Raw genomic sequence first — 16220 nt, forward strand, 5'->3', positions numbered from 1 at the left:
CGTAGCATGGACTTCAAACTCCCATCACCTCCCCGCCCATGACTCTCTAACTCACCTCCTCTGCTCTTTTATGTGTTATTATGTTGGTAGAATCTCTAATACTGTCATTTAAATTTACTATCCACACCTATGAAACTAATTAACTCGCTGCAGGGGTGGTCACATTGACTGCTATAACTTTGGTGGTAGCAAGTGCCTCATCGTCGACAGCCATTTTGAAGTGCCACCTGACCTACTTCTGGGTTTGACATGCAACTGAGTTTTGGTATTGAAATCCTCAAGAAAACTATTATACATGTATTTCAGTTGCTGTCTCCAAGAACAACTTTAACCTTCTTAATTCAAAAATACATAAAAAAGAACTTGTATTTGTAGTGCAGGTAAGTTTGGGTGCCGTGAGCATGCACCTTATCGAGATCAGCTCCATCAAGTTGGAGTGCACAGATATGCGGAGATGGACTCGGTGTTATGATGAATGTCAGAATGGCGTAATGCAAATCTCACACAGCTAGTAGTTTGCCAAAAAATATCAACAATGGCGACAAAATATATCAAGATTTACACACGTCAACACATAGATTACTGTAATTCTTCAACTTTTTCATATGTTTCTGAGGTCTTGTTTCAAGCATATTCTGAAGGCGTTATTCTTGTTTTGTTTTGTTTTCGCAGAAACAAACTATAAACTAGCATAAATAGCACTGAAAGTTGCTCTGGAAAGGCTGAGGAATTAAGGTAGTGATTTACCAGTGCAGCATTCTTTTCTGTCTACTTTGTCTCATAATTAATATCACGTATGTCATAATATGGGATGGAATAGACAGAAAACAATGGTGCTGCGTGAAGATAAACCACTTACCTACATGCTGACGTTCTGATGGATTCTGTTCAAATTGTGGATAATTCCAGCAGACTGTTGGCAGCATAAGACTCACAGGGTGTCACAAAGTAAACTTGAGTGTAAAACGAAAGGAGAAATGATTTATTCTGTAAGATCAGTCAAACTTTATTTTTGATTTTGTCCTTCGTGATTTATATAGTACACATACAGTAGCATGATCTGGACTGTTGGATCGATATGAGAACAATATACACTGGCTAGTAAGTTAAGAAATATTTGGATACACCATAATCATGGCTGCTGAACTCTAGTTAGAGATCCCGCCATTTGTTATTGTGGTGAAGAACAGATTACAGCCTATATGGATTTTCCATTTACCTCATCAAATCCACATTTTAACATCTCTCATCGTCATTGTAATCATAATTACTTACCTGTTATAATCAGATTAAATATCTGCAAATTTCAGATGACCCAGGATGGACTCCAGACTGGCAAATCTTGAAAACATTGATGCTATATGGGCGTCTTTGGATTCAACAGGATTCAGTAACCACGATGATGCTGCTCCCACAGCTGTACCTAAACATGTGTTGCAGGAGAAACCTGCTGTTCAAAGCAAGGGTCGAAGGTCATGGTTTGAAAACCCACCAACCAAAACGCTTGAAATAGCCGAAGAACCAACAAGAGAGAAGCCAGCTCAACATCGTACAACATCATTAGATGAAGAAGACATGGAAATTTTGACTTTGACACACTTTACGAATCCTCCCAGGATCGACTTCGGGAAGATGAAGCCAGGTGTTACCAGGCGACGTCAACTATTGATCAGTAATCCACATGATTATGATCAGCAGGTCATGGTTGAGAGAGTTCCAAGCAAGAAAAAGTTTTCCTCGGATCTGGCACAGTTTGTCGTAGAGGCAGAGCGTTCTGTTGTCTTGACAATAACATGGCAGCCAGAAGACGAAGGACCTTATCGAGAAATGTTTCTGTTTTTGATCGATGGTGTTTATCGTCTACAAGCCATTGTCTTTGGTCAGGTGATTGCACCGCCACAGAAGAGAAGAGATGTAAGTATTGTAAATTTGGCAGAGTGTAGGAGTATGGCCATAAATAAAAAATTCTTAGTTGGGTGCAATACGACGAATGGTCAGTCGGTTGAAATTTCTTTCCTTTTATTCTTGCCAATAAAGAGCATAGGTGTTTTAAAGAAATTTACAGCACGGGGAAATAAAAATGAAAGCTTTAGAGTGGAGCCCTTTTTTTCAAGTGTCTGCTTGGTTATGCCAAACAAACATATTTTTATTGATGGCTTGAATATGTAATTATCTTGTGTACATGTGTCAATTGTTTTTGAAAGTTTAATGAAAAAACAAAACTACTTCAGTGGCGGCAGCACTGGCAGCATGGTCTCGCCTTGCCACATGAAGACACATCATGTACACACACCTAATGACTAAAGTTTTACATGTGACTGAAAAGTTAAGTACGACGTACATTTATACATACATACATTTAACAGAAGACCTACTAAGTGTTAAGGTAATTAAATAATTTACACAGAAATCTACAAATCACATCAGAAATAGATTGAGGATGGTGTTGCCTTTTAATGAAATAATTTGAGTTATGGTTTTTATTTTATTATTTTTGTCAACAGAGAAAGGGTCTCCTATCATCCCGGGTGAAGAAGCCTTTTTCTGTTCTACACACACAAAACTTTTCCAACATCAAGCAGTCTTACACTCCAAGACGATCCAACTCTTCAAAGAAGAATGTTGTACTGACTGGCTACAACAAGCAGGCATCAAGGTCAAATTTGGAGGCAGAAAACGTGGCACCAAATGCTGAAGTTAGTGGGAATATTACTCATGAGATCTCCTCTCCTCTCGTGACAAATACAGAGCCTCCAACATCAAGCACTCCTGCAGAAAGAGACAGTGAAGGCATGACAAAGCAGCAGTTAAAACACAGAAATTCTGTTCGCCGTTCAACAACGTTCACAAAGATAGGACTGACAGAGGACACTCCAGATAGGACCACTGTTCTTACCAACTTGTCACCAAGCATTGCACATCAAAGCTCTCCCACTTCTGACACCAAATTTGCATCTCTCCCCAGCGAAACAACAAGAGAGCCATGTGAAAAATTGACAACAAACATTGTCGACAAACTTGATTTTGAATCTGTTGAAGAATCTTTTATTTCTGAAAATGTCTCTGTGAAAGGCGCTGCATTCAATACAACACCTGCCAAACTGTCCGAACATTCGATAGCCAGCGAGTGCATTTCACCCAACACATTTGTTCGCGAAAACTTTGGAGCGATTTCCACACCAGACCAGACAAAATTCCTTGAACAAGAAATGATGACTCATGTTTTCAAGTCATCAGAACAGTCTGTTGAGGTTTTCAGAGGATCGACAATAACTCATTCAGACAAAACAGGATCAGAAATCCAAATCGGCGAAACCATAACCATGCACACAATGACCCAGACATTTACCCAAAACACTATCACCATGGCAACACCACCAGCCAGTAGAAGCAGGGCATTCACGCCACAGGTCCATGTCAGCCCCATGTCGTTTATCAGGGACAGCATGTCCAACACTCCGGACACCTTGAGTGTGACTTCGGTCAGTAATAAAGTTCCAAGCCCAGGAATGGTCCTTAATAATTCGGTTCCACATGAAATTATGGTGAGGCAGCTTGGTTTCGTGCGTAAAAGCTTGACTGGAGGGGAGCTTCCACCTACTGACTGGAAGTCATCACCAGTAACAGCCTGCACAAACTTTCCTGTCTTTACGAAAGGTAAATTTGATGGCAAGCAAAGACGAACTTCATCGGCTGTTGTTAAAACCAAGACTCAACGCAGAAGTGGAACAAAGTCAAACCACCAGAAGAAGTTATTTTCAGATATTCCTGACTCTCAGACCCCAAGAAGGACCACCTTTCTTGTGAATAACAAATCCAAATCTGGAAAACCTGCCTCATCTGTGCAAAGGTTCCAGAAAGCTGGCTCCAAGGTCATTGGCAAGGTCATGTCTGCTGTCAATAAAACCAAGCCTAAGAGAAAAAGTTTGGATGCTAAACCTCGATCGGAAAACAGTACCGTGGTCTTTTCACCCCATGCAGACTCCCCAAACATCGTAGCCCAACCTCTGGAGGTTGGTGATGAAACGAATCCCTCAAGACTGACCATTGTTGTCCGGAAACCAAAAGTTTTGAAATCAGCCAAACAGAAAAAGGAGAACTCCTTGGTCAGTGTCCTGCCTAGCAAAGGTAAAAATGTTCCTTTGTCACCTGTTCCGAAGAAGTTGGTTACTCCGGTTGTAGATTCCACAACCGTGACGAAGGCAAAGCCAGATGTGGTAGATAAGAGTAGTGAAAGAAGTGTGGCAACAACGGAATCCAATGCCACAGAACTGTTCCCTGTTTCCCCTCTGAAGGCTGAAAAAGTTGCCTCCCCTGACAGATTTGTAGAAACTGATATCGGCTCTCCGCAACCCCTTCCCACAAGCCCTTATCCTGACACCACAAGAAGAGGGACAATGACGGTAACAAAACACAAGCCATCTGAGGCTTTGTTGAAATCATCCCTGTCTGGTAAATCGCTATTTGAGAAGATGCTCAACAGCCCGGGAACACCGCACTCTGTTTCCTGGTGTGACTCCACACCAGTGCACCGACATGACAGTGCATCTAGGAGCTACCATTGTCTGTCAGACAAAAAGGCCTCTGGGGACAACAATTCAACATTCGATCAGTCCACTGGATCAGACGCACTTTCAAAAATCTCACTGGAATATGTCTGCAGTTCTGACTCTGGCTCAAGTACAAATGGAACACCTGAGTCATCTGCCCCTGGTGCTGGTGACAATGCCCTGCCCGTATTGGCTGCTGCCAAAATTTCAGAAAGACTTGGGTCTTTGGAGGAATCTTCAGCTTCTGAAGTCAAGAAAGTATGTGGTGAGATTCAAGGAAGCGTACTAGAAAGTAAGTCCGAGGTAGAAGTATCTCGCCAGAAACAAGGGAAGACTGCAGAGAATTCTCTTGCCTATGAAGTCAAGAAAGTGTCACCAGCTATTGACAGAGAAGAAAGGTTTATTTGCCACAGCAACAAAGCCATTCAGTACACCCCAGCTCGATGCGAGGCTGGCATCGAAAAGCAAAGAATTCTTCGCCGGCAACTTGCAACAACAGACATTGATACTCAAGAAGGTAATTGCACAAGCACTTATGACATGGTCACCTCACAGAAAAAGCGTTACCATAGTGATAGCTCAGCGGTTTTGAATCGTACAAATCCGGACAGGCTCGGCAAACGACCTAAAGTTTCTGAGTCCACAGCGTCCGGGATGCCAAAGACCAGGATGAGGCGTGCAACTGACTCGAGCATCAAAACTGGTATGACACAAATTCTTTACTTTTCAAATTTCTGCCTTATCTTTTCCATGCAGTATAGAAACCATAACTATTTGTGTATCACAAACATTACTGAGTTACGGTTACTGTTTGAGGAAAATTCCTGTAATATTAAGATATTAACATTAAGAGAAATCAAGAACAACACATTTCTACACCAGGAATGATATTTTTGTGGAGGTTTTTTTAGGAGTCGCATATCAGCTTCTTTAATTTTTTTTCAAAGAAAAGCCCTGTATATTTCCCGGGATTGACCAGACGAAATAGTACATTTAGCGTACTTTACACAAATAAAATATTAATGCTTTTATGACACTATTTTCACCCTGCTAACTTAAAACTGCAAATAGTTAAGAGCTTGACTAACTCACAAGGACTTGTTGTGTTCTTGAAGAACCTATAAAACACCTTGGCAGTGAAGGGACCCCCTACATAATCATTAGTAATTTGCATATTTCTGTTGTAGGTAACCGTAGAGACAAACCAAAGTTCAGTGGACGGCCAGGATTGGCTCAGAGTCGCTTGGTCCTTGTTAAACGTGGACAAACAGGTAAGTAGAAATTCTCACTGCATTGTCGTAATCTCTGAACCAACATTAACCATACACCTTGGTGCATTTTCTAATTATAACAATAATGCCCCCTTCCGAACTGTCAATCAAGGCACCCATTTGACCAGTCGTATTCAATATTGTTGCCAGTATGTAAACTGAAAGTCCCACACATTGGTCACAAGTGTTCAGTCTCTCAAAGACACCACAGTACCTCTCACTGAGAATGGGATGACAAGTAACGTTGTCACAAGAAGTGGTGGCGTGTCAATAGATGTGGTGAATCATCCGTATTATGTAGTTCTCATAATGTTGACTATTAATATGCATTTAATAAATTCTAAGAAGGCCATCAACCGGAAATAATGCCTGTTCTTCTTCCTCCTAGAAGTTAATTCGATGACGATTCCACGCGCAAAGTGCTAAAAGATCACAGGGTCAATTATGGGAACATTTTGCATGCGCTCAAGTTACTGCACACCTGAAAAAAGCCATACTTATGAGGAATGGTGCATGTCTTTTACCCATGTGCTTTGACACTAATAATGAAAGTATTTTTACACATAGTTTTCAGTTGTCGGTATGTTGAACTTTACTTCATGCTTTAGCTTTCTTTTACTTTAAACATGTTAAATTTCTTAGAAATGGGTGCCATTACACGTATTTTCAGTTTTTGGGCAAATTGCAAAAAGTGGGCTGCTTTATAAATTCAAAAATGTGATGAAAGGTTTTTAATGATATTTGGCAATTTACAAAAACAAACATGGCTTTCGCAGCGAAGATCTTTTTTTTTTTCTTTTAAATATTTCAAATTTTTCCTATGTATCGTAATCGTAGCTTTGCCCAAACACCCGATGCCTTTTGCGGCCAAGAACATGTACTATGACGAACGCTGGATAGAGAAACAGGAGAGGGGGTTTGTGAAGTGGCTTAACTTCATCCTGACCCCACCGGAGGAATATCACAGCACCGCAGAGAAGGTGAAAGGTAAGCGCCCATCTGACAGGTTTTTTTGTTGTTTTTAGGTTTTTTTTATTTTGGCTTATTTTTTTCCCTTTTCCCGTACAACCATAATCTCCGTTTTAGAGTTCCTTTTCATGTACACCCTAAATGACCTAAAAAGTCGAACACAAAAGAGCATTTTTGGAGGCAAATAAATGTCATGAGATATTACCTCTGGTGCTAAAGTTGATATTTTCTCAGTGGGATGTCATCCTACGTTCAAAACACCTCTCAAACCACCTTTCTAATATCAGTAGAACTCCCAGAATCTGGAAAAACTGGGAAACTTTGTCATGGACATAATTTGAGATCATTTAAAGTATGTCAATCTTTATGCAGCAGATTTGCATGTGTGTATTGTAAATGACATGAAACTTTTCTACTTTCCTCCAGCCTTGTTTGGATGGAAAATTTGAATAAGTGAATGATTATGAATCTGATATTGGATACTAATGCATATATTTAGTCTGGTGAGTTCACATGGATAACAGATTTCCTATAATTGTTTATGTCCTACACGTATATTGGAGGTAACGGCTGATGCACGAATATGACATTGTTAGTATGATTAGCGAGATATTCCAGCAGTTCAATCTTGAGCTGAAATCATCCATTTGTTTCGAGTGAGTGAGTGAGGTTTAATGTTGTGCTTAACAATTATCAGTCTTATGACTAGGACATTTGTTTCGAGAAAAGCTTCACATGTTGTGGATCCAAGACATGTTTTGTTGGGGGTTTTTTTCGATAATTCTTTTTCATTCCATATTTTAAAATTCCGTATACTTGAGCACTGTTCTGTTAAATTCCATATGTTTGCATTCTAATTTCTGATTCCCCCCCAACAGTCGATGCTGGGTCTGTCAGTCTGGACCCCAAAGGAGCACCTACCAGGCTTGCCCCTACAAAAGAGGTGCTGTCCCTGAGGGCGTATGCTGCACGGCGCAGGATGAACAGGCTGCGGCGCGCTGCCTGCAGGCTGTACCAGAGCGAGGGCGTTGTGCGCATCATTCAGAAGCTGGAGGCTGAGGTGGAGAGTTACCGTATTGCTGTCAGGAGGGACAGGATGGTCCATGCTGACGTGGGTACGGCCAAGCACCAGTCTAATGAGATACTTCTGTTTTATTTCTTTGATTGGAATGTACACGGTTTAACGACCTTTCGCTAATATGACCCCATTGAGGAAGTACAGTGTCGCAGATATAATGAGGTTTCTTCTCAGAGCTAGAGACTTCCTTGAATTAGGACTTCCTTTGTTGTGAGTTTTTTTATTGCACAACATGAATCATGCTGAATGTGTATGTTCTTCTCACTGTGACATCGTGAGCTTTGTGAGAACGAATCTCACGGACCCCCAGCACAATGGCCCATGGCCAATCAAGTAGCAAGCTCATGTTAGTTTCATTTGTAGCTGTAATTTTGGGAATCTTTTAGGTGTCTGTCAAAGGGCGGTGGTTTAATCTGATTATAAATTTTACCCAAGTTCAGTATAAATGTAGCAGTAAGTATCAAATGAATGATTGATTGATTATGGCTTAAAGCCACATCGGCAATATTTCAGCCATATCGTGGCAAGAACAGGGTTAAAAAAGAGGGCAGTAGAGGTTTTCGATATGGTGGTGAGAACATCAAAAACGAAACAAAAATGTTCGGACATGTTTAAAATCAGAAAAGAACAACCAAAAACACATTTAAAACTCTAAAACCAGCATATTTTAAAAATAGAATATCAAGAAATCTTTATGTATATATAACTTTTTATCTATAAATATTTATGACAATTAAAACCTATATCTTATGATAAAGACCAATAGCCTTCAAATAATTTATGACAACATCGCAGGTATCAATTGAAAAAATACTGAAACTGTTACATAAATAGGGGGCCTCTAGGCTGAGGGGTTAACACGCCAACACAACATAATGACCCAGGAGCTCTCACCAATGCGGTCAATGTGAGTTCGAGTCCAGCTCATGATGGCTTCCTCACCACTTGTGTGTGGGAAGGTCTGTCAGCAACCTGTGAATGGTCGTGGGTTTCCTTCGTGGGCTCTGCCTGGTTTCCTTCCACCATAACGCTGGCCGCCATTGTGTAAGTGAAATATTCTTGAGTACGGCGTAAAACACCAATCAAATAAATAAATGAATATTACATAAAATAATAAATGTGACAATGCAGTCAAACTACCCAAAAAATGTATAGGACTTAACCTCCCAGCTAACACTCCCATCTTTTCAACAATCATTTGGTGTCTGATTACACGATGTATTGGTTTGTGATGTTTGCTTATAATTACAAGTACAGGAATATGTAAGTTTTTCTATATATATGTATGAATCAAACTTAACTCTTTAAATAACAGCCATCAAGAGCACTACACTGTATGTAGTTTTTTTGTCCAGTTTTAAAGACCTTCGAAATTATATTTAGACTTGAACACCATTTATTCCTCTCTCTTTATATGTATTTCACAGGATTGAAGCAGAAAATCCTGGACCTGCTTCTCTCCTACAACACCTTGTGGCTTAGGATTGGACTGGAGGTAGGTCATGTATTAAAATGATTTAATAATTTTTCCAATGACTAAGTTGCACATTTTGCCAATTTCTGGGAGTTCTACTGAACTGAAAAAGCTCTAAAAAAAATTTTGCCTTCTGGTGTAGGCGAAGGGGTAAAAGTTAAGGTCAATCGCATTATGTTAGGTGGATCAGTTGAAATGATGGAAGAAGTGGGTGTCTTTTGCTGGCTCTGACATTTTCCTAAAGAGCTCGTCACTTCTCAGCCAGTCACACCTGACTGAACAGCTGCCAGTGGAAAACCCTCAAGTATGTTTGCTAAACACCAATCAAATATTAAAAAGAACCTGTATACAGTCATTCTTTTGCAACTTTTACCAAAATTTCTCAGTACATTTTCTCACAACTTATGTCTTCGGAAAAGTTATGTAACAACTACACCTGATTTCACAAAACTTGCTCAGTTTCTTAGCTTGAAGCCAAAGTGTTTGGCTAAACTGAGCAGCTCAATTTTCAGTAGTGTTTATTTGAGAGAAAGAAGAGTTTATTTTTGATAAACACTCTATATCGTACTCATGCAGAATTCTACCTAGTTAAGTAATAAAACTTCAGAAATTTCATAAAACGTGGCCCGGATCTTTTGTCTTCAGTGAAAATGTTTTGCATATATAATCACCTTGGTTTTGTTTGGTCATAAATGGAGTACAAATTTTTACCAATTTCAATTTTCAGACCATCTACGGGGAAATACTTCCACTTCAGTCTAACTCTGATGTGATTGGCCTGTCGCGATTTGTCCTCACACGTCTCCTTGGTAACCCAGACATCTCCATGGAGTTCTCTCATCCCACAGTGCCGCATTTATACAGAGATGGTTAGTGAAGAATTGATATATTCACGTCCTAATACGGCTGTTTTCATTGGTCAGCTAGAACCGATACAGAATGATTAACGTGTGTTGCAAGAGTCGTATTACTTGTAGTGTTTTAAAGCCTGTTGAAATTGGGTTGGGATGTATTATGATGTAATGTAACTACTATTGTAAGAGTTTTTCCTTGCGATTCTTATTAAAAAATGTTTAAAATATATAACTTATTTAATTCCTTTATGTGGAACATCCTAACATAAAGACTCAGCAATGGTGTATACTCATTTTACCAGTACATTTACTGAATTGAAGAAATGGTTTGGAAAATAAAAGATTTTCACATCTTTGGGAGGCATTTAGAAGTTGGATAACATAACAAAATATATGGGTAACAGAAGTTGTTATCCATACATCTCGTCATGTTGAAAGATTTCCAGTCATAAATATTAAAAGCAGGTTTTGTCAGAGGTTATGTTGTGTAAAACTATGGATTCTATTTTTTGCCTCACAGGGTACCAAGAAGCCGTCTCCAAACATGTCCTCAAGAAGTTCCTCATGCTGGTGTTTTTCCTGGACACGTCAAAACAAGCTCGTTTGATTGATCACGATCCGTGTCTCTTCTGTAAAGACGCAGAGTGGAAGGTATGGAGAGTGCAAGATTGTTGAGTGATTGATTAGTAGACTTTATCACTTCACATGTTCATGGGTTTCACATATTCATGGCCTAATGGTTAGAGCATCTGCCTCGCAGCCAGCATAATGATGGGGGGAAACCGGGCAGAGCCCGGTGAGAGGCTACTAGGTCATTATGCTGCGCTAACCAACTGGGCCACGGAGGCCTCAGATCAATAATAATAAAGCTGCCTTTTTGTGACATGCTAGACTTTAGTATTGAGACAGTATATGCTGCTAGCTGTTTTCAGCACCCTTATGGGTCACGCTAACTTAGTGTTGCTCTCCCAGAAGATGACGAGCAATATTGTGACTTGTTTTAATCCTGCTCCTGGTTATTGACAAGTAAGCTTCTGCTTTATAAACAGTAGATCCTGGGTTCAATCCCAAGCCAAGTCATACCTAAAACTTTTACTTTTAATCTTGGCACTACCTCACTGGTCACTCCGCATGAGAGAAATGGAACAAATACTAGTCAGCCAGGTGTCAGTATAACGTGACTGGGTGGGACATGGTGTCAGGGTGTCTTTGGCATGGCGTTCCTGTGATGCAGCACTGTAAATGTGCCTGCATTGCCTGGAGCCAACCTGCTACAAAGAGACACCATCATGATTACCGAAAACAATATTGAAAACAATGTTAAACCCCAAGCAAACCAACCAACAAACAATGATGGGTACCATTAACTTGGTGAGATGTGGTTTCCACCCATAAGCCTTACCCCCATAAAGTTAATACTGAGGCTGCATTGTAAAGTTAGGTGTGAAAGAATAATAAAAAGGAAAAAAAATGATATTGTTTTGATGATCCTGAATGAATCACTGTTTTCAGTCCAGCAAAGAGCTGTTGTTCCAATTCTCAAAGGACTACTTGAGTGGAGAAGGGGACATCACCCGCCATCTTGGTTACCTTGGTTACACTGTCAGTCATGTACAGATACCCCTGGATGAGTTTGACTACGCTGTCACAAACCTGGCCAAGGATTTGCGGGATGGGCTGCGACTCACGTAAGTATACTTGACCGAAGTTTGACTGTAATGTATCAGAAGTTTTTTTTTTTAACTAAATTCTGTAGGTGTCAGATCACAATGAAAACTGATAAACTATAGTTATATATTCTTTTATCAAAATTTCAAAGCATATTTTTTTCCTGATTTGCTGTATTACAGTGCTTATAAATACAAGTACATGTATTATGGATTGTATGTTGTTTTTTTTTTCACAAAAATTTCCTTAAACAGTAAATACTATCAACTGAGGGGGTAATCTATTAACAAAATCTTAAGATATTGCTTCCAGTTTCACCAGCTCTTGTTTTTATTTGTTACCTATAACAGTTGCCATTCTTTTTCATTTTGCAGTCGTGTGATTGAGTTGCTAACCCACACCTGGGACCTATGCAGACGTTTGCGCGTGCCAGCCATCAGCAGGCTGCAGAAGGTCCATAACCTTGAGATGACCTTCAAAGCTCTCACTCAGTATAGCCACATATCAGACCCCACGGATGGTAAGTGGGACCCTGGGGGCTGTTTCTCAAAGTGGTCTTAATGTTACGCCGGTCATAGTTACCAAAGCGATTTAAGCCATTACAACGTCGTGATGATTAGTTCAGTGCAATTTTACAACCGTTTTTGAAAACAGCTTCCTGAACAACTACAACAAGCAACTCGATATGATGTTGCTATGCTTGTCAAATTTTGACATCCCGTCTTTTATCATTGGCCTGCCAATCAAATTTTTGACATCTTCTATTTTAATATGGTCCTTTCCCATAAAGAGGGGACTAAATCCAAGATGGCTTTGACTGCGTGTGGATTGTCACAACTATTGCAAGTTTTTACTTGTGTTTTGTTCTTAATATTTTTGGTGCACTTACTTACTTTTTCACAAAATCTGTCCTGTTTTCTTGAGCCAATTTTCTGCCAATTTCTGCAAATGATGTCCAAATTAAAATGTTATTAGGGGTTTTGATTCACCAGAAAAATACACAGCAAAATTTTTAAAGATGTTTCTGTGTCTTATATAGAATTGGTCATGTTTGATTTTAACCTTGAATCTTGCCAGGTGGCAAGGTCAGCCCTCGTGACATTGTGGACGGTCACAGAGAGAAAACCCTGGCCCTTCTGTGGAACATTATATTTAACTTCCAGGTAAGTGGAACTGTAAACTTCTTTGAACACTGATTAAACCCCAGGTGCAGTGATTAAGTCATCACTACATGCATGTTACAGCCGTGTAAAACAAAAAACACTTTGGTTGGCCTTTTCTGTTACCTGAATGGGTTGTTAGGACAGGTGTCTTTCAAGCAACTGACACCTCTGTAGGTATGGCATTGGGTTTGATCTACATGTATTACAATCCTACATTACGTAGTGTAATTATTTATGAGATGAAGGATTGTTTGACACCTGTAGATGTGACATCCTTGGGGATGATCTACATGTATTACCATCCTACAGTACGTAGTGTAATTATGTATGAGATGAAGGATTGTTTGACACCTGTAGATGTGACATCCTTGGGGATGATCTGTCACAATCCTACAGTATGTAGTGTATTTATTTATGAGATGAAGGATTGTATGACACCTGTAGATGTGACATCCTTGGGGATGATCTGTCACAATCCTACAGTACGTAGTGTAATTATGTATGAGATGAAGGATTGTTTGACACCTGTAGATGTGACATCATTGGGGATGATCTACATGTATTACCATCCTACAGTGCGTAGTGTAATTATTTATGAGATGAAGGATTGTTTGACACCTGTAGATGTGACATCCTTGGGGATGATCTACATGTATTACCATCCTACAGTACGTAGTGTAATTAATTATGAGATGAAGGATTGTTTGACACCTGTAAATGTGACATCATTGGGTATGATCTGTCACAATCCTACAATATGTAGTGTATTTATTTATGAGATGAAGGATTGTATGACACCTGTAGATGTGACGTCATTGGGGATGATCTACATGTATTACCATCCTACAGTACGTAGTGTAATTATGTATGAGATGAAGGATTGTTTGACACCTGTAAATGTGACATCATTGGGGATGATCTGTCACAATCCTACAATACGTAGTGTATTTTTTTATGAGATGAAGGATTGTTTGACACCTGTAGATGTGACGTCATTGGGGATGATCTACATGTATTACCATCCTACAGTACGTAGTGTAATTATTTATGAGATGAAGGATTGTATGACACCTGTAGATGTGACATCCTTGGGGATGATCTGTCACAATCCTACAGTATGTAGTGTAATTATTTATGAGATGAAGGATTGTTTGACACCTGTAGATGTGACATCCTTGGGGATGATCTACATGTATTACCATCCTACAGTGCCTAGTGTAATTATTTATGAGATGAAGGATTGTTTGACACCTGTAGATGTGACATCCTTGGGGATGATCTACATGTATTACCATCTTACAGTACGTAGTGTAATTATGTATGAGATGAAGGATTGTATGACACCTGTAGATGTGACATCCTTGGGGATGATCTACATGTATTACCATTCTACAGTACGTAGTGTAATTATGTATGAGATGAAGGATTGTTTGACACCTGTATATGTGACATCCTTGGGGATGATCTACATGTATTACCATCCTACAATACGTAGTGTAATTAGTTATGAGATGAAGGATTGTTTGACACCTGTAGATGTGACATCCTTGGGGATGATCTACATGTATTACCATCCTACAGTACGTAGTGTAATTATGTATGAGATGAAGGATTGTTTGACACCCGTAAATGTGACATCCTTGGGGATGATCTACATGTATTACCATCCTACAGTACGTAGTGTAATTATGTATGAGATGAAGGATTGTTTGACACCTGTATATGTGACATCCTTGGGGATGATCTACATGTATTACCATCCTACAATACGTAGTGTAATTAGTTATGAGATGAAGGATTGTTTGACACCTGTAGATGTGACATCATTGTTGATGATCTGTCACAATCCTACAGTACGTAGTGTAATTAGTTATGAGATGAAGGATTGTTTGACACCTGTAGATGTGACATCCTTGGGGATGATGTACCTGTTATAAAAATTTATGAGATAAAAGATTTCAAAAAAAGTGTTGGTATCAGCTACTCATAAGCACGGTGCTTTTTTAGGGTGGCTCTTACATTTAATGGACTGATAAAAACAAAATGTAATCGTGAAAACTTCATTTATGAGCACATGATTTCATGCCTTAGACAATAAAAGATGTGATCTAACAATATTAGAGAGTTATAAAGTCACAGAATTGCTACACTTTTTACAGACTGTGTACTTACTTCCTCTTGTTTTTTGTTTTTTTTTTCTACTAACAGGTTGATGTGCTGATAAATGAAGCCAAGCTTCGAGAGGAAGTGCAGATGTTGGCCAAATGTCTTCGTGTTAGGAAAGACTGGGATAATGTGATTGGAGGACTTGTAGAAGACGGTATGAGGTCTCCACTGATGTAACTATACTAGTTACACAAGCTAGTTTATTAAAACCCAATAATGTGATTCTTTCTTTTCAGGAGAGCTAACAGTAATTATCCCTTGCTTCAACGAATGTGAGGGATATTAATTTATGCTCGTCCATCTTTCCAGCTTTCTGTGCAATAACTGTGCAGTGACTGCTTGAAAATGTTTTCATAAAATTTTATGCGCATTTTTGTTATGTGTAACCTCAAATCTAATAAAAAGAGAAAAAAACCCAGCTGGATTTGTGCATAATTTCTGCGTATTTAGTGATGTTTGATTTATTCTTTTGGTTTGTGTGCAAAAACTGCTTCATGCATCCGATTTTGGTTAAATTTTGGGTGGGGATTCATTTTTTGTAGCCCCCTTGAAGCATAAAGCATCTTGATCCATGCATAAGCTTTGCTTGTTTACTATGAGATATGAATTCCTTGAATTTGTTTTGTCATTGCAGTGGGGTCTCCCTGGGAGAAAGACAGAGGAACTGATTCACAGATCTGTCAAAAAAGTGAGAAACTACGACTTCTGCTGGAGTGGACTAGAGCAGTCTGTGCCTTCTACAATCTCAAGGTTTGTCTTTTTCTGTAGTGTAGCCCTCTACAATATCAGACTTGCTCTTTTCTGCAGATGTGGCAATCTACAAACTCTTTAGGGTATTACATCACTTTATCCATGTGAGCGGTAGATCCAGGGTCAATCCTGGGTCGAGTCACACCTAAGACATTAAAAGAGGAAGTTGTAGCTTCCTCGCTTAGCGTTCAGCATGAAGGGGATTGTGCAACAACTGGTTGACCCGTATCAGTATAATGGCTCAGGCGGGGCTGCTTACTTGCCTTTGGTAAAGCAT

General features: G+C 39.5%; 1 protein-coding gene across 1 annotated transcript in view; it reads left to right on the forward strand.

Annotated features, from left to right (window-relative positions):
* LOC135480949 (abnormal spindle-like microcephaly-associated protein homolog) overlaps nt 1-16220 on the forward strand; it is a 31498-nt gene that overhangs the window by 503 nt on the left and 14775 nt on the right. Inside the window, exons 2-14 of the mRNA XM_064760880.1 lie at nt 1311-1914; nt 2505-5253; nt 5738-5821; nt 6659-6808; nt 7669-7905; nt 9296-9363; nt 10070-10211; nt 10717-10847; nt 11709-11884; nt 12239-12384; nt 12942-13027; nt 15236-15347; nt 15828-15943. Coding sequence (XP_064616950.1) covers nt 1321-1914; nt 2505-5253; nt 5738-5821; nt 6659-6808; nt 7669-7905; nt 9296-9363; nt 10070-10211; nt 10717-10847; nt 11709-11884; nt 12239-12384; nt 12942-13027; nt 15236-15347; nt 15828-15943 — 4791 coding nt within the window. The 5' untranslated portion in view covers nt 1311-1320. The remainder of the gene's footprint in view (nt 1-1310; nt 1915-2504; nt 5254-5737; nt 5822-6658; nt 6809-7668; nt 7906-9295; nt 9364-10069; nt 10212-10716; nt 10848-11708; nt 11885-12238; nt 12385-12941; nt 13028-15235; nt 15348-15827; nt 15944-16220) is intronic.

This window comes from Liolophura sinensis, chromosome 13 (assembly GCF_032854445.1).
Source record: "Liolophura sinensis isolate JHLJ2023 chromosome 13, CUHK_Ljap_v2, whole genome shotgun sequence".
Classification (NCBI taxonomy): Eukaryota; Metazoa; Mollusca; class Polyplacophora; order Chitonida; family Chitonidae; genus Liolophura; species Liolophura sinensis.